The sequence below is a fragment of the Podarcis raffonei genome, chromosome 9 (assembly GCF_027172205.1).
Source record: "Podarcis raffonei isolate rPodRaf1 chromosome 9, rPodRaf1.pri, whole genome shotgun sequence".
NCBI classification, from domain to species: Eukaryota; Metazoa; Chordata; class Lepidosauria; order Squamata; family Lacertidae; genus Podarcis; species Podarcis raffonei.
Genome location: NC_070610.1, coordinates 76,516,019 through 76,533,427, shown reverse-complemented (window position 1 = coordinate 76,533,427; position 17,409 = coordinate 76,516,019). Strand labels below are relative to the sequence as shown.

General features: G+C 47.6%; 1 protein-coding gene across 1 annotated transcript in view; it reads left to right on the top strand.

The window, feature by feature from the left end:
• The window catches only part of ADAM33 (ADAM metallopeptidase domain 33), a 97,781-nt gene that overhangs the window by 50,802 nt on the left and 29,570 nt on the right, over window positions 1–17,409 (top strand). Inside the window, exons 6-14 of the mRNA XM_053402307.1 lie at window positions 2,941–3,130; window positions 4,159–4,224; window positions 5,972–6,043; window positions 8,601–8,767; window positions 9,676–9,760; window positions 11,378–11,520; window positions 14,238–14,415; window positions 15,359–15,448; window positions 15,991–16,186. Of these exons, the coding sequence (XP_053258282.1) occupies window positions 2,941–3,130; window positions 4,159–4,224; window positions 5,972–6,043; window positions 8,601–8,767; window positions 9,676–9,760; window positions 11,378–11,520; window positions 14,238–14,415; window positions 15,359–15,448; window positions 15,991–16,186 (1,187 nt within the window). The remainder of the gene's footprint in view (window positions 1–2,940; window positions 3,131–4,158; window positions 4,225–5,971; window positions 6,044–8,600; window positions 8,768–9,675; window positions 9,761–11,377; window positions 11,521–14,237; window positions 14,416–15,358; window positions 15,449–15,990; window positions 16,187–17,409) is intronic.

Here is a 17,409-nt window from a genome sequence, read left to right as displayed (position 1 = left end):
ATCCTGAGAATCAGCAAGGTCCCACCCCCTGCAGGAATATTCCACTGTCTCATTCCAGGATCGAACCTGCAACCAGTTCCTGCGCTTGTTCTCTAGCTGCATTGCAAATCGTTGCAAAGCTCCCTGATTTCCACAAACCCCTTCTTGTTTCTAAATGCTTAGAAAACACCTGAGATTCTTTAGATGAGTGTTGGCCAAACTTGGCCCTACAGCTGTTTTGGGACTACAACTCCCATCATCCCTAGCGAACAGGACCAGTGGTCAGGGATGATGGGAATTGTAGTCCCCAAACAGCAGGAGACCCAAGTTTGGCCAACAATGCCTTAGATTTATCTCCTAGCAAAAACACAAGCTGGGTTATTTTTGTCTGTTTCCCCACCCCAACGGGGGTCTGTCTGTCTTTCTGTCTGTCTTTCTGTCTGTCTGTCTGTCTGTCTATCTACCGTGTTGTAGGATTGGAGTTTTCAAAGGGTGCCTGCTCTCAGTTGTGCCGTGTTGGTGGGAGGAGAGCTTCGGGTGCGGCGCTCCCCATCTATTTTTCTTTCTCAAAAACCAGAAGGGTGTTTGTGGCAATTTAGATCGGGTCCATGGGATGGAAGGGAGAGAGTTAGCTTGTTGCCTCTGTGACACTGCTTGACTGCGGAATGGACAACCTCGCAGGGTTGTGGGGTCTCCAAAGCCCACCTTCCCAGCAGCTTAAACATCGCCATCTAGAGTTCAACTGGGGCAATGCGATCCTGGCGCATAGGCGGGGCCTGGGGCCCATTGAGACTGGTTGGGCAAGAGGCGTGGAGACCAGCAGTAGGGGGCGCCAGAGCCAACGACAGGTAGAGCCCCCCACTGAGAGGTTTAAGTCAAGGTCAATGCGGCACTGCCCTCATGGACCAGCCTCCTATTCTGGGTTGTTTGTGTGGGAAGAGGGAGCTGTGGGGCGGACCAAATCTCTGAGGCATCTTCGGCAAGCTTGCACTCCACACCCGTCCCCGTCCGGCTTACAGAGTGGTAAGCTCAGGCCAGCCACAACAGAAGCACAGACATTCCTTTCCCCTGGAGTAATTGTGGAAAGCCAGAACAACGTAGTTTGGAGAAAAACAAAGTTTTTAGGACTGGAATGTGCAGGCTGGGTGCATTTATTCATCGTTTGCTTTGTCTTGACCTATCTCCCTGCCGCCTGCCTCGCAGAAACACCAGCCCTGGCTCTGTGTGGCTCCCAACAGCCCTGCAAGGCGGGCAGGGCTGAGATGTGGGGACTGGGCAGCATCTTTTAATAATAATAATAATTTATTATTTATACCCCGCCCATCTGGCTGGGCTTCCCCAGCCACTCTGGGCGGCTTCCAAAAAAATATTAAAATACAGTAATACATCAAACATTAAAAAGCTTCCCTAAACAGGGCTGCCTTCAGATGTCTTCTAAAAGTCTGGTAGTTGTTGTTCTCTTTGACATCTGGTGGGAGGGCGTTCCACAGAGCGGGTGCCACCACCGAGAAGGCCCTCTGCCTGGTTCCCTGTAACTTGGCTTCTCACAGGGAGGACCAGAAGGCCCTCAGCGCTGGACCTCAGTGTCTGGGCAGAGTGATGGGGGTGGAGGCGTTCCTTCAGGTATACTGGGCCAAGGCCGTTTAGGGCTTTAAAGGTCAGCACCAACACTTTGAATTGTGCTCGGAAACGTACCGGGAGCCAATGTAGGTCTTTCAAGACCGGTGTTATATGGTCTCGGCGGCCGTTCCCAGTCACCAGTCTAGCTGCCGCATTCTGGATTAGTTGTAGTTTCCGGGTCACCTTCAAAGGTAGCCCCACGTAGAGCACATTGCAGTAGTCCAAGCGGGAGATAGCCAGAGCATTCAGCTTCATGGCTGAGTGGAAAGTTTGGTCCTGAGCCTCCCCGTGTTTGAGTCCCGTTCTTTAGTCTCATCTCCTGCCACGTCGCCCACCAAAATTTCGAGCCACGCAGGGTTTGCTTTGCAATGGTGAAGTCTCCAGGTTCACGGGCATCTCCAGTTTAAAAACACAGGTGAGCTGGCAGGCGGTGGGGAAACGATTGCTTGAGAAGGCAGCTACTGGCGAAGTTGTTTCCCCACTATTAGGTAAAGGTAAAGGTACCCCTGCCCGTACGGGCCAGTCTTGACAGACTCTAGGGTTGTGCGCCCATCTCACTCTATAGGCCGGCAGCCAGCGCTGTCCGAAGACACTTCCGGGTCACGTGGCCAGCGTGACAAGCTGCATCTGGCGAGCCAGCGCAGCACACGGAACGCCGTTTACCTTCCCGCTGGTAAGCGGTCCCTATTTATCTACTTGCACCCGGGGGTGCTTTCGAACTGCTAGGTTGGCAGGCGCTGGGACTGAGCGACAGGAGCGCACCCCGCCGCGGGGATTCGAACCGCCAACCTTTCGATCGGCAAGCCCTAGGTGCTGAGGCTTTTACCCACAGCGCCACCTGCATGCCCCACTATTATCAGCCTCATTATCACCCCCCCATCTGCTGATTCCTGCCTTCCACACAACCATTTCATCCCATTATAACACTAATAAACAACACAAACAGGAAAACAAACAAATCCTTGAATAATAATAATAATATTAATAATAATAATAATAAAAACAACAACAGCTACAGCTGCTGCTGCTGATTTTGAATTGAAATAATTTTTATTTCGTTTTACAAGTCTAGACATCCATCTTTACAGATTCCTCCAAATCTCTGGACTTCCCACCTTCCCCTCCTTGAGTCCTACTGTCAACTTTTTCAACTGCATATTATTCAGTAGTCCATCTTTTGTATTACTCCATCATCTCCATAGTATTTGCTACATTACAAGTGCTATTGCAACCCTGCTCCTGTTTTCATCTGCTTACAGTGGTCTCCAAGATAAATTATAAATTCCCCCCACTCTTTGTTAAGAGTGTTGTTCCAATTGTGCTCTTTTGTTCTTCCGCCAGTGGCCTGATCATGCTCAACCACAACGATAGCTACTACCTGAAACCCCCAGCCAGCCCAGACTCTGAGCCTCACGTCGTCTATAGGGCAGAACACCTGCCAATCAAAGGCGGGACCTGTGGGCACGGTGACCAGATGCAAAGCAGCGTAGCCGATATTGCCCGGTCCTTCAAACGGTCTGCACATCAGCGGGTAAGACTTTGCGCGTGATAAGTGGACAGGGCAGCATCCCAGATTTGGAATCTTAACAGGTTTTTGTTCATCTCACCTTTCCAGCAAGGATAGGGGAATTGAATTGAATTCTAAATTATATTCCGAAAACGTGGGAGATTACAAGTGGTCAAAAATAAATAAATGGATGCACCGTACTATATTAGAAAGAAAAAAACTTGTTTTGATGAATTGGAAGAGCCGCAAAAAGATCCCATTGAGCACATGGATTGATAATATGGACAGATTAGCTACATACGAATGAATTGCATGTCGACGCAAATTAAGGATGGATAAATATGAAGAAATCTGGAAGGAATATTTAAGTGATAAGAGGCGGATAGTGGTGGGAAGTAGGGGGAGGAGAGAGTGGTGGGAAAATATTGTTAAAAAGGTGTAGTCATAGGTATATTAGTGTATTCAAATCTGAATTGTCAAATTGTGTTATTAGTCTTGTTATGGTTTTTGTTGTATGTGTCTTTTGCGGTTGTTGTTTGTATTGAAAAAATGATTAAATAATTTTTTAAAAAACGAAACCTTTCCAGAGCTCCAGGTGGCCATCCCTAGCTCTCTCCCACCCCACAACAACCCTTTAAGGTAGGTCAGACTGAGAGGCAATGGCTGGCCAAGCTTGCCCACCAAGCTTCGTGACTGAGCGAGGATTTGAACCCTGGTCTGGCTCCCGGGGCGCGAGTCGCGTCCAGGCTGTGCCAGTAATTCATGGAAATGATTCAACCATATACCAGAAATTTAGGTTAGCACCACCGAAATCCACCTATACCAAAATGAACATTGTTTTCCATTGTACTGTAGGTTTTGAAAAAATAAAATTTTATTTTACGGTTTCTTGTTAATATTTTGAATGAGACATATCTGAGGACACCAAAATATTTTCAGTGCTTAGGGCCTCTAAAGGTCTTAATCTGGCCATGGCGTGGATCACAACAATAGTTGCTTTTCCTTCCTTAATACCTTCCTTCCTGGTGGCACTGAGCAAATTTGTCTTTCAGAAAAGGAGAGATGCCTGGAGAACCCTCAAATACATGGAGCTCTTCATTGTTGCAGACTACACCCTGGTGAGAATTTTTGCTGTCAGATTGTTGTTGTTTAGTCGTTTAGTTGTGTCCGACTCTTCATGACCCCATGGACCAGTGCACGCCAGGCGCTTCTGTCTTCCACTGCCTCCCGCAGTTTGGTCAAACTCATGTTAGTAGCTTCGAGAACACTGTCCAACCATCTCGTCCTCTGTCGTCCCCTTCTCCTTGTGCCCTCAATCTTTCCCAACATCAGGGTCTTTTCCAGGGAGTCTTCTCTTCTCATGAGGTGGCCAAAGTCTTGGAGCCTCAGCTTCAGGATCTGTCCTTCCAGTGAGCACTCAGGGCTGATTTCCTTCAGAATGGAGAGGTTTGATCTTCTTGCAGTCCATGGGACTCTCAAGAGTCTCCTCCAGCACCAGAATTCAAAAGCATCTATTCTTCGGCGATCAGCCTTCTTTATGGTCCAGATCTCACTTCCATACATCACGTTGCTGTCAGGTAGCATGGGTAGAAAGCGGGTTTTGTACCATTCCTCTGTGAACTGAGTGGTCCAGTCATGCAGAGACTCCAAAGCCCACCTTCCCAGCAGCCCAGGTCTTGCCAACCTGTGTGCCCTTAGCCTGGCTTTGTGGCGCACAGTGCTTCATGAGAAGAGGCAAGATACGAGGGTCCACAAATGCATTCTCCAGCTTTCCCCTGGAGAGTGTGTCTTTCCCCCGAGAGATGGCCCAGCATCGAGCAGGAGCCCTGCTCTCCTTCTGTGCTTGGAGAAACATCTGGACTCCCGGTGGTCCTAGGTAGGAGAGAATGAGGAGAGGTGGTCCTCAACGCTGCACTGAATCTTGGAGATCATTGGAGAGCCAGGGGCTTCATGAAGCTTCCTGAATGCCCAAAGGTCAGGTCAGGTCCAGTGTCCTCTTTTGCCGACCAGATGTCCCTGGCAAGACCACAAGCAGAACAAGTCTTCTGCTGTTGTTGATGCCCACCTGTTTCAACCTGGTCCCTGCCAGATGTTTTGGGCTACCAGCTCCCATCAGTGATGGCTGGGGATGATGGGAGTTGTAGTCCAGAACTACACCAGGAAAGCACCAGGCAGATGAAGGATGGTCTGGAACGGTGGTTCTCAAAGTGGGCGGTACTCCCCCCCCCCAATGGGGCAGTGGGATTGGATCGAATTTGTTGAATGAGTTAAAGTGATTGGTGTCAATTAGATTCTGGATAAATGTGAATCAGCTGTAACTGCTTTGAATTTTAAAAGTGTATTTTGAATTTTTTTGTATCCAGGATTCTTGGGGGAATGCTTTGAATGTGTTGTTGTTGTTACTTTTATTATCTATATACTTCCCTTCATCCAAGGAAGGGGGGTTATTGTATTGTATTGTTCTTGTTTTCATTATGTATTTTGTGTTTTTAACTTGTATTTTTATGTTGTGAACCACCTTAAGGTCTGCAGATGAAGGGTGGTATACAAATATAATAATAATTCTTACCAGGTCATGCAAACTGCTATTCTGAATAATGCTTCTTCTAGGGTAGGGGGAACTGGGGGTGAGTTTAAGGAACCAAAGGCTTGATAAAGTTTGGGACCTGCTGGTTTGGATGAAGACAGATCCTTCTGAATTTAAGCGCAGTCATTCTCACATATTCCACGCATCGTGGGGGAAGTAATTCTTCAAAGAGCATCCAGCAGTGTGTGTTAGTTTCGGCTTAAGAAATGTCCCTAAATTTGTTCCTTTGCCTCTCTTTTTCTCCCTTTCCCCTTTCTCTTCCACCGCCTCCTTCCCAGTTTGCATCTCAAAAGCAAAATCTGGGGCAAACCAAGCAACGGATCTTGGAGATCGCGAATTACGTAGACAAGGTAATAGAGACAATCAGCAAAACTTGGGTTATCCGCAGCTACCTATTCTGAACATCAAGGACATAAGCCCATGAAAAGAGGCCTGGAGCTGGATAGCTTGGTGGGTTAAAGCATGATGCTGACAACACCAAGGTTGCAGGTTCGATCCCGGAAGGGACAGCTGCATATTCCAGCATTGCAGCATCCTATGATTTGATCAGGATCAGGCCATAACCTTGGCGTTATCAGCACTGCACTCTTACCAGCCGAGCTAATGGAGGACCGCTCCATTCTGAAACCTGAAGAGGTGCTATAAGTCAGCGCAGACCAAGCTGCCCCCAACCTGGTGCCCTCCGGATGTTTTGCACTATGACTCCCATCAGCCCCACCAATGATCAGGGAGCGGTGGTCAGGTCTGCTGGGAGTGGTTGTCCACAGCAGTGGTGGCTGGTGCAAATCAGACCTGGTAGGGCAGGAGGCAGGGAGTCCGACACTAGGTGGCGCCAGAGGCAATGAGAGCCCAAGCCAAGAAATTCTGGTTTAGTCCTCTTCCTTCGGGATGAGTTCTACAAGGCCAGTGCAGAGACTATGGAAGGGGAAGCTGGCCATCTGGGCTGGATGTAAAGGAAAAGTTAAGCACTGAGATTAGTGGGGCAGGGCCCCACCTGCCCTAATGGACCAGCCGCCAGTCCCAGGGGTGTGTGGAGGACCATAGGCTTAGGGCCCTCGTATTTATGGGACCGCCTCTCCTGGTCTGCCCCGCAGAGGACCTTCAGGTCCATGAATAACCATAGTTTAGAGGTCCCGGGCCCTAAGGAAGTCAGACTATCCTCCACCAGGGCCAGGGCCTTCTCAGTGGTGGCTCTGACCTGGTGGGATGCTCTGTCCCATGAGACTAGGGCCCTGCAGGATTTAACCTCCTTCCGTTGGGCCTGTAAGACAGAGCTATTCTGCCTGGCCTTTAATTTGATTTCAGCCTTCTCTTTTATTTCCCTTCTCTTCCCTCCCCCTCCCCTTTTATGAAGATCACCCGCTCTGAGACCCCATAGCTAATTCTCCCCTGGCCTCCTCGCTGGCCCAAGTAGGACCAATTCAGCTAGCTAGCCCTGGTGACTATCTAATGCTTATCAGATGGATTTCCCCCAAATTGATTTCTGAACTTTGAATTTTATTGTTATTCATGTTTTTATACTGTATTTTCTGCTGCTTCTATAATTAAGTGTTTAAATGTGTTGTTAGCTGCCCTGAGCCCAGTTTTCTGAACCGGGAGGGGCGGGGTATAAATAAAAAATTATTATTATTAATTATTATTATTTTGCCCGACTTAACAGTGTTGGGGGGCTAACAGCACGCTTATTTATTTCGTATAGTAAAGTTATACACGGCTTGATTTCAAAAAGCAAAACCCTCCAAGCAGCTTACAAAGAGAACAAGCCAATAAAACTATCAGTAAAAACAACTGGAAGCCAGGATATCTGTCAGTTAGAGCATGAGGCTCTTAACCTCAAGGTTATGGGTTCGAGTTCCACACTGGACAAAAGACGTTTGCCTTGCAGGGGGTTGGACTAGATGACCCCAGTGGTCCCTTCAAACTCTTATGAACTCTTTAAAACTTGCAAAAGACAAAATCCGCAATAAACTAAGAGCAGATTAAAACATACGCCAACATTCTAAATGTGTTTTTTTTGGGGGGGGGGAGGTTATTGGTTTTAAAATACATATTGCATTTTTACGTGGTGAACCGCCCTGCGATCTTCGAACGAAGGGTGGTATACAAATTTAATACAAAGCAATGCTAATAATGTCCAGGAAGGCTTGCCTGAGAAACAAAGAGGCCTTTAGCAGGTGCCAGAAAGTGTACAGTGAAATTGCCTCAATAGGCGGTGAGTTCCAGAGGTGCTGCCACACTGAAAGATTGATTTCTTACAAATGCAGAGCGGGGTATTATCTGGCACCTGTAACAGGGCCAGCTCTACAGATTGAAGTACAGTGGACGCTTGGGTTGCAAACGTGATCCGTGCGGGATGCACGTTCGCAGCCTGCAGCGTTCGCAACCGACATCTGCGCATCTGCACACACGTGGGTTGCGATGCGGCGCTTCTGCGCATGCACAAAGCACGATTTAGCTCTTCTGCGCATGCGTGACCGCTGAAACCCGGAAGTAACCCGTTCTGGTACTTCTGGGTTTTGGTGGGTCTGTAACCCAAAAAAACGCAACCTGAAGCGTCTGTAACCCGAGGTATGACTGTAGTCAAGTGGGCAAGGTGATCTTGCAGGTGAACTATGGGTCCATTACATTGGTACCTCTAGATACGAACGGGATCCGTTCCGGAGCCCCGTTCGCATCTAGAAGCAAACGTAACTAGTGATGGCACGTCTGTGCACGCACGCGTCGCTTTTCGCCGCTTCTGCGCACGCGTATGGCGTCATTTTGAGCGTTTGCGCATGCGCAAGGGTTGCCGCAGAGCGCAACTCGAACGCGCTCAACCCGAAGCGCATTCAACCTGAGGTATGACTGTATTATTGTTGTTGTTGTTTTTGTTGCTGTTGTTACTCTCTTCCTGCTCCTCTTCCACAGTTTTACAGGTCCCTGAATATCAAAGTGGCCCTGATCGGCCTGGAGGTCTGGACCGAGAGGGACCAGTGCAGCCTGAGCAGCGATGCTCACGCCTCGCTCATGTCCTTCCTGCAGTGGAAAAAGTCTCTGAAGGCCCGGAAGAAGCACGACAATGCCCAGCTGCTGACGTGAGTCATCGTTTCAGAAGCAGCCATCGATAAGCTGGCTCATGCTAGGGGGCGGGTTGTGTGTGTGTGTGTGTGTGTGTAGGGCACTTCCCCTGCATTTTAATGAAATGATCCACCCATTATTATTTTTTTCCCAAACCGGTACGTGAACTGAAATGCAGCTATCCTCCAGAATTCGCGCTTCTCTGAATTTGCAATGCAATTTTCCTTCCACAGTGTGTGTTGTTATTGATTGCATTTTCCCGTTTATCCTGGGAACCGTAGCTTAACCCTCATGGATCTACAAATCCCCGGCACCCTTAGCAAACTACAGTTCCCAGTATTCATTGAGGTGGGAAATGGGCTCAGAGACATACCCACACCACTGATTCAAATCATCCCTTCTTCCCAGGGAATACTGACATTTAAAGTGGAAGAGGTAAGGTTAGGTAAAGGTAAAGTTAAAGGACCCTGGATGGTTAAGTCCAGTCAAAGGCGACTATGGGGTTGCGGCGCTCATCTCGCTTTCAGGCCGAGGGAGCTGGCATTTGTCCACAGACAGCTTTCCAGGTCATGTGGCCGGCAGGACTAAACCACTTCCGGCACAACGGGACACTGTGACGGAAGCCAGAGTGCATGGAAACGCCGTTTACCTTCCCACCGCAGTGCTGGGAGTCGGCCACGACTGGACCTAATGGTCAGGGATCCCTTTACCTTTCTACGCATGAACTATAATGCCAATTCAATATAAAATCCAAAGTACATACTCCATCTATATGGTGAATGGAATTGTATAACAACAATAGCTATGGAGCAGTGGTCAGAAAGTTATGTAACCACTGCTACTGACTGCATGTTGCAAGAAACCTAAAAAACCGACCTCAGGTCTCTTCCCTCTGTTTTCCCCGTTCCCTTTCCTGACTCCACAGCGGGATGACCTTTGTCGGGACGACCATTGGGATGGCGCCGCTGGAGGGCATGTGCAGTGCGGAAAACTCCGGCGGGGTGAGCATGGTAAGGACAAGATTGCCGCTCCTCGATCCTTCTCTTGCTATCTAGAGCCACCTTCCGGAACCTGGTTGCTGTTTTCGACTACAACTCCCATCAGCCGGCTGGGGCTGATGGGAGTTGTTATGTATTGAGTTGAATAGGATCCAAAATGCAGCAGTCTGATTGGTCCTAGAACAATAGGATTCAGAATGCAGCAGTCTGATTGGTCCTAGAACAATAGGATTCAGAATGCAGCAGTCTGATTGGTCCCAGAACAATAGGATTCAGAATGCAGCAGTCTGATTGGTCCTAGAACGATAGGATCCAGAATGCAGCAGTCTGATTGGTCCTAGAACAATAGGATTCAGAATGCAGCAGTCTGATTGGTCCTAGAACAATAGGATCCAGAATGCAGCAGTCTGATTGGTCCTAGAACAATAGGATTCATAATGCAGCAGTCTGATTGGTCCTAGAACAATAGGATTCAGAATGCAGCAGTCTGATTGGTCCTAGAACAATAGGATTCAGAATGCAGCAGTCTGATTGGTCCTAGAACAATAGGATCCAGAATGCAGCAGTCTGATTGGTCCTAGAACAATAGGATCCAGAATGCAGCAGTCTGATTGGTCCTAGAACAATAGGATTCAGAATGCAGCAGTCTGATTGGTCCTAGAACAATAGGATCCAAAATGCAGCAGTCTGATTGGTCCACCGGAGCCACCCAATCCAGCTCCAGGTGGAAGTGAATCCGCAACCTGATTGGCCTACAGGTGAATCCCGGAACTAGCCAATCACGTGGGGCCCATTGTGTAAATAATGTATATAAAGCAGACATTCTGAGGGAACTTCCATTCCTCCTCACCACTATGAGCTGAATAAAGAGCATGAAATCCACTCTCGACTCCGAGTATATTTCAGGAGTTGTAGTTTCAAGTGACAGGATGGCAATCTGGTTGGGGAAAGCTTCTCAACAGCACCTCCTTCGACTGCGCAAAATTATCCTCTTTGTTAATGGAAGGAAGAGGCACTTCGCCTTGGGGGAAGGAAGAGTCGGGTTCTGCCGGGGGCAACCTCAGTTAGCCGCCGGTCTCAGTGTCTTTGGGGTTCCCATCCCATATCTGCAGGGAAAAGGCCCCAGATATTGGAGAATCTTTGAATTGTAGGGTTGGAAGGGACCAGCAAAGGTCATCTAGTCCAACCCGCTTCGATGCGAGCATCTGCTTAAAAATCGCCAATGGAGGAGAGTCCGCTGAACGTATCGACAAGCATTGTTGGGTTTTAGGGGCAGGAACAGGGTAGATTTGGTTTGGTTTGTCTAAAAGGGGTTCTGCATCCAAACCTGAGCCCCTGAAATGTGGCCCTGATTTTGCTTGCATTTCAGGGGGTTGGACTGGATGACCTTTGGGGGCCCCAATCTATTCAGTAGCTTAGGGCCTCATCAAACCTAAATCCGGCCCTGCTGAAGACCTACCTCTTTCCCCTCACTGTGTGTTTTCAGGGACCCCACCAAAAAATTCCTGGGATTGTAACCTGTTTTAGTTTTGATTGAATTGTCGCAGCCCTGGGACCTCCTGGCAGAGGGCAGGGGATGAATTAGGCGATGATGATAATGAAAATGATGACCACAATCCTCTGTCCCAGGACCATTCAGAGCTCCCCATTGGAGCGGCCGCCACCATGGCCCACGAAATCGGCCACAACTTCGGCATGAGCCACGACCCTGAGGGATGCTGCGTTGAGGCCACGGCGTCCCAGGGTGGCTGCGTCATGGCTGCTGCTACTGGGTAAGAAGGTTTGGGGCAGGGAAACCAAAGACGAGCTTGTCAAAGCCTCAGTGACACACTGGGCAGTGTTGTTGTTGCTTAGTCATTTAGTCGTGTCCGACTCTTCGTGACCCAAGGACCAGAGCACGCCAGGCACTCCTGCCTTCCACTGCCTCCCGCAGTTTGGTCAAACTCATGCTGGTAGCTTCGAGAACACTATCCAACCATCTCGTCCTCTGTCGTCCCCTTCTCCTTGTGCCCTCCATATTTCCCAAAATCAGGGTCTTTTCCAGGGAGTCTTCTCTTCTCATGAGGTGGCCAAAGTCTTGGAGCCTCAGCTTCACGATCTGTCCTTCCAGTGAGCACTCAGGGCTGATTTCCTTCAGAATGGATCGGTTTGATCTTCTTGCAGTCCATGGGACTCTCAAGAGTCTCCTCCAGCACCAGAATTCAAAAGCATCAATTCTTTGGTGACCGGCCTTCTTTATGGTCCAGGTCTCACTTCCATACATCACTACTGGGAAAACCAGAGCTTTAACTATACGGACCTTTGTTGGCAAGGTGATGTCTCTGCTTTTTAAGATGCTGTCTAGGTTTGTCATTGCTTTTCTGCCAAGAAGCAGGCGTCTTTTAATTAGATGCCCACTTTAAACAGCCATTGCTTCCGCCCCACTGGGAACTATAATTTGTTAAGAGCACTGACAGTTGTTAGGAGACCCCCCTATTCCCCTCTCAGAGCTACAATTCCCAGAGTTCCCTATGGAGAGGGATTGATTGTTAACCCACCCTGGGAACTGTATTTTCCTTTCTTTATTTTCCCTGCTGCCATCCAGAACCCCAGGAGCCAGGGGCATGGCACTACCAGCCCCAGAAATTAAATCCGGTTTTCTTGCAGCCAGCAAGGATGCAAAAATGGAGACAGATGTACAATGGCGAGAGAAGGGGGGGCGAATCGAGTGCAGTTGTCTTTCGGAAGCAAGCCACATGTTGGGAAACAAGGGTCTTGTTCCGTATCTGTCGGACGTGTTGAGAGGAGCCGGCACAAAACAGTGAAGCCTTTCTCCTCTCCGGAAAGCGCCCGGCACGAGGCTGTTTATAGACTTAAAGACACGGAGGGTTTGGGGGCCCCAGTGCTTGTGTCCGTGCCGCCGATGTTGGCAGCGGGATCGGCTGTCGCACAAAAGAGCCGTTGTCGAGGGGGAAGGAGAAATGTCAAGGGGACCACGGGGCTCGGATTTCAAGGCGGTTCAGGGCACCAAAATAAATCACACGGAGGAAGTCAGTTTTGGAGAGAGGGTTCTGGGCTGGATGGGTGCAGTGGGACAAGGCTTCTTCATGCACAAGCCACACATTTGGCAGAAGCCCTGGCTCCATGGTAGAGCGCCATCCCAGGAGACTGAGGGAGAGGCAGTGGGGTGTAGTGGTTAGAGCAGTGGGTCCCAAACTTTCCGGTTCCACAGACTCATCTCCTGTGCCCACCCTACCTTATGAAAAGCATTATTCATTTTTTAAAATAAATTTTATTAAGGTTTTTAGAGACAAAAACTTAACATCGCCACCCTGTTTTTAAGAAAACCAAACCAAGACTTTTCTCTAGATACAATAAAAACACAAAAAGGAGTGAGGGAGATAAATAGAGTAGAAAGAGGTTAAAAGAGTAAGATTGAAAAATCAGATTCAGAAAATAAAGAACTTCCGATTCTTTACGTTTCTGCTTTAAAAAAACTATTCACTTTGTCCAATCAAATCTAACACCCAACAAAGCCACTTTCCGTAAACAAACATTATCTTCAATCCTCAAATCCAGATATCATTATTTCTTTTTCTTTCTCATGCAAAAAAATCAATGAGGAATTTCCAATCTTTAACCAATTTAAAATAAAATAAACAATATATATAGTTTGCACGTCCCACCACGGAAATTAATAACACAATAAAACAGTGACAATTTACGGCACAGTTAAAACTGCACAGTTTAACTAATTCAACAAAATGCATGAACTTGATCCAATGATGCCAGCTTTTTGCAATCTGAAAGTCCGTTACGCCTCAAGCGCCCCTCTGCTTCTGCTTCTGCTTCTTCCTCTTCTTCTTCTTCTTCTTCTTCTTTTTCTTCTTCTAATAGTAATTATTATTATTATTATTATTATTATTATTATTATTATTATTTATTATTTATACCCCGCCCATCTGGCTGGGCCTCCCCAGCCACTCTGGGCGGCTTCCATAAAAACCAAAAATACAGTAAAATATCACACGTTAAAAACTTCCCTAAACAGGGCTGCCTTAAGATGTCTTCTGAATGTCAGGTAGTTGTTTATCGCTTTGACATCTGCTGGAAGGGCGTTCCACAGGGCGGGCGCCACTACCGAGAAGGCCCTCTGCCTGGTTCCCTGTAACTTGGCTTCTCGCAATGAGGGAACCGCCAGAAGGCCCTCGGCGCTGGACCTCAGCGTCCGGGCAGAACGATGGGAGTGGAGACGCTCCTTCAGGTATACTGGACCGAGGCCATTTAGGGCTTTAAAGGTCAGCACCAACACTTTGAATTGTGCTCGGAAACCTTCTTCTTCTTCTTCTTCTTCTTCTTCTTCTTCTTCTTCTTCTTCTTCTTCTTCATCTTGTGTTTTCATCTTGTGTTTTTAAGTTGTGAACCTTCCTGAGATCTATAGAAGAAAGGCGGTATGGAAATTCAATTCATCAATATTGAGAGTCGCCCCTCTTTGCCTGTGTCTCTGCAGCCACCCCTTCCCGAAAGTTTTCAGTTCCTGCAGTCGGAAGCAACTAGAGAGCTACTTCCACCGAGGGGGGGGCATGTGTCTTTTCAACATGCCTGACACCAAGGACCTGGTGGTGGGCAAGAAATGCGGCAACGGATTCCTGGAGGACGGCGAGGAATGCGACTGCGGGGAGGTGGAGGTATGTCTTTGCGGCATCAGAATTTCTGTACTGAGAGGTGCTGGGGCCAAATAATAATAATAATAATTTGTTATTTATACCCCGCCCATCTGGCTGGGTTTCCCCAGCCACTCTGGGCAGCTTCCAACAGAATATTAAAATACAGTAGTCTATGAAACATTAAAAGCTTCCCTAAAGAGGGCTGCCTTCAGGTGTCTTCTAAAAGTCTGGTAGTTGTTTTTCTCTTTGACATCTGGTGGGAGGGCGTTCCACACGGCGGGTGCCACTACCGAGAAGGCCCTCTGCCTGGTTCCCTGTAACTTGGCTTCTCGCAGCAAGGGAACCGCCAGAAGGCCCTCAGCGCTGGACCTCAGTGTCCAGGCAGAACGATGGGGGTGGAGACGCTCCTTCAGATTGTTGGGATACTGCCAGGGAGATAAAGTCCATCTGAGCCCCCAAGCTCGGTGCCGGACGATCCATCGACCTCCCGTAGTCACGCAGTATCAGCAAGTTAGCGACACTAAGCCTCAGGCTTGTGTATACTCTATCAGCAGAATTCACACAGCAAAAGTTGCACAGCAGGACAGCATATTTGCAGTTTATTCAGCGTAGGTCAGAACAAAAGAAGACATGACCGTCTGCTCCGACTGCTCAGGCAAACAGCAGAAAACGAAAGGAACAGACAACATAAACATCCTGTGAGACAGGAAATACGCAGACTCTGTGACTCACAAAGCCTGCTCCCTTTTAAGGTGGAACGGAAATATCCCAACACAGATATGCTGGACCGAGGCTGTTTAGGGCTTTAAATGTTCCTTTGATTGTCCTTGAATTTTCCCTTCAAGCTTGCCACCCTCTGCTGCCACAACTGTGTGGCATGCCACACCCTCGGAGAGCCTCGGCTTTAAGAGGGCTATTCCAGGCGATCATCGCGGTGATCATTCTTTTCCCTCTCTCTTTCCAGGAGTGCACAAACCCTTGCTGCAACCCGCAAAACTGCACCCTGAAAGCTGGGAGCGAGTGTGCCCACGGCGACTGCTGCGAAGGCTGCAAGGTATGCCAAACCATCTCGCTGTGATTCCCCCATTTCCAGGACCAGATGGGGTCCCTTCCAACTCCCCAGTTCTGTGATTCTTTATCAGGCTAACGAGGGGAGAGAGAGAAGAAAGAAACACACCTGTAGAAAAACCACAACACAACCCATTGCTTTTCAACTGGGTGGCGCTGTGGTCTAAACCACTGAGCCTCTTGTGCTTGCCGATCAGAAGGTTGGCGGTTCGAATCCCCGCGACGGGGTGAGCTCCCATTGCTCTGTCCCAGCTCCTGCCAACCTGGCAGTTCAAAAGCACACCAGTGCAAGTAGATAAATAGGTTCCGCTCCGGCATTTTTGTGCGCTCTGGTTTCTGTCACGGTGTCCCATTGCGCCAGAAGTGGTTTAGTCCTGCTGGCCACATGACCCGGAAAGCTGTCTGTGGACAAACGCCAGCTCCCTTGGCCTAAACGCAAGATGGTCTTGGATGCTAAATACGTCAACTTAAAAGCCATCCAGCTTAACTGCTCAATAACTCTCTCTCTTGTCTTCATCTGTTCTGTAGCTCAAGACAGCTGGGACCATGTGCCGAGAGCCGGCCGGATCCTGCGACCTGCCTGAATACTGCACAGGGGCTTCCCCCTATTGCCCCAGCAACGTCTACCTCCTGGATGGCTCAATGTGCTCCTATGGGGAGGCTTACTGCAACAACGGCATGTGCTTGACCCACGAACAGCAATGCATCCAGCTGTGGGGTCCAGGTGAGCGCCTCCCCTGCCCCACACATATCCTTCCCTCTCTGCACCTTTTCTACACAGGGGTGGAATCTTCTGAGAATCGTGAAGCCAAGCTCACCGGCACAGATTCCTTTTCTAATGCCCTCCTTGATCTTGAGAAGCAAGATTATTATTATTTATAAAATAAACCCCAGTTCTGCTACAAATACAATGATCTCTTTTTTAAATGCACGGGTAATAATAATAATAATAATAATAATTTATTTTTATTTTTTTTAAATGATATTTTATTAGATTTTAACAGAAAAAAGGTTACAGAACAAAAAATAGAAAAGTAAAAAAACACAAAAAAATACAAAAACCAAATTTAACATAAAAAAGTAAAAAAAAAAAAATCCCTCTTTTCAGCTTCTTACCATTCATTTACTTATTTTCCTGACTTCCTCTCACCTCCCTTTTTTGTATTCCATTTAGAAGTTGGTTCAGCAAATTCACACCCTCTTATTTTACCCTTAATTATTTATCCTCATATATTGTCACTTCAGATTTTCATCTAATATCAATCCATTCTTACAAGTTCTTATTTTACCTTGTTACTAGAACTGCTTTGTTTCATTTCAACATCATTACCATTTAAAAATTTTACAGTTCAATTTACCATTAATTTCTTTAACCTTATCTTACCTTCTGAACCTTAAAGTTTTAGAATTTAAACCATATTTAAACTTAACTCCTTCAAACCTTTCTGCTAAAGCCAATTACTTCCTTTCCAGCACATTTTAGTATTTCATTAGTATTACACTAATTCCAAAAGTAAAATAGTTTATAAAAAAGAGATTCTTATTCTGAGTTTATCCAACGTCCCTTCTTCCTGGTTTCGGATAATGTCAGTCCTTAGACCATTATGTTCTATCCATCAATCGGGTGTTCTAATATCAGAGGCTCTCAAGTCCCTTCTGTGCCCTCTCTGCCGGTTTTCTTGTTCCTGTTTATATTTGCACGCATCCCTGTCCCTTATTGGGTTCTTGCGTATTTTCTTCCCTTTCTCCTTGGGGAGTGAATCTCCGGGGAGCTCCATACAGAAATATTCTCCATTTCCTTTTATCAGATTGTCCCATTCCCCGATAATCCACTCCCCAATATTTGATTTGTAATCCAAAAAGTAGTTGTTCCAAGAATGATCATCAACTTGTTTCACAGTCCCACCAGAGCTTATGACTTCCTTAACTCCAAAGTTTAACAGATGT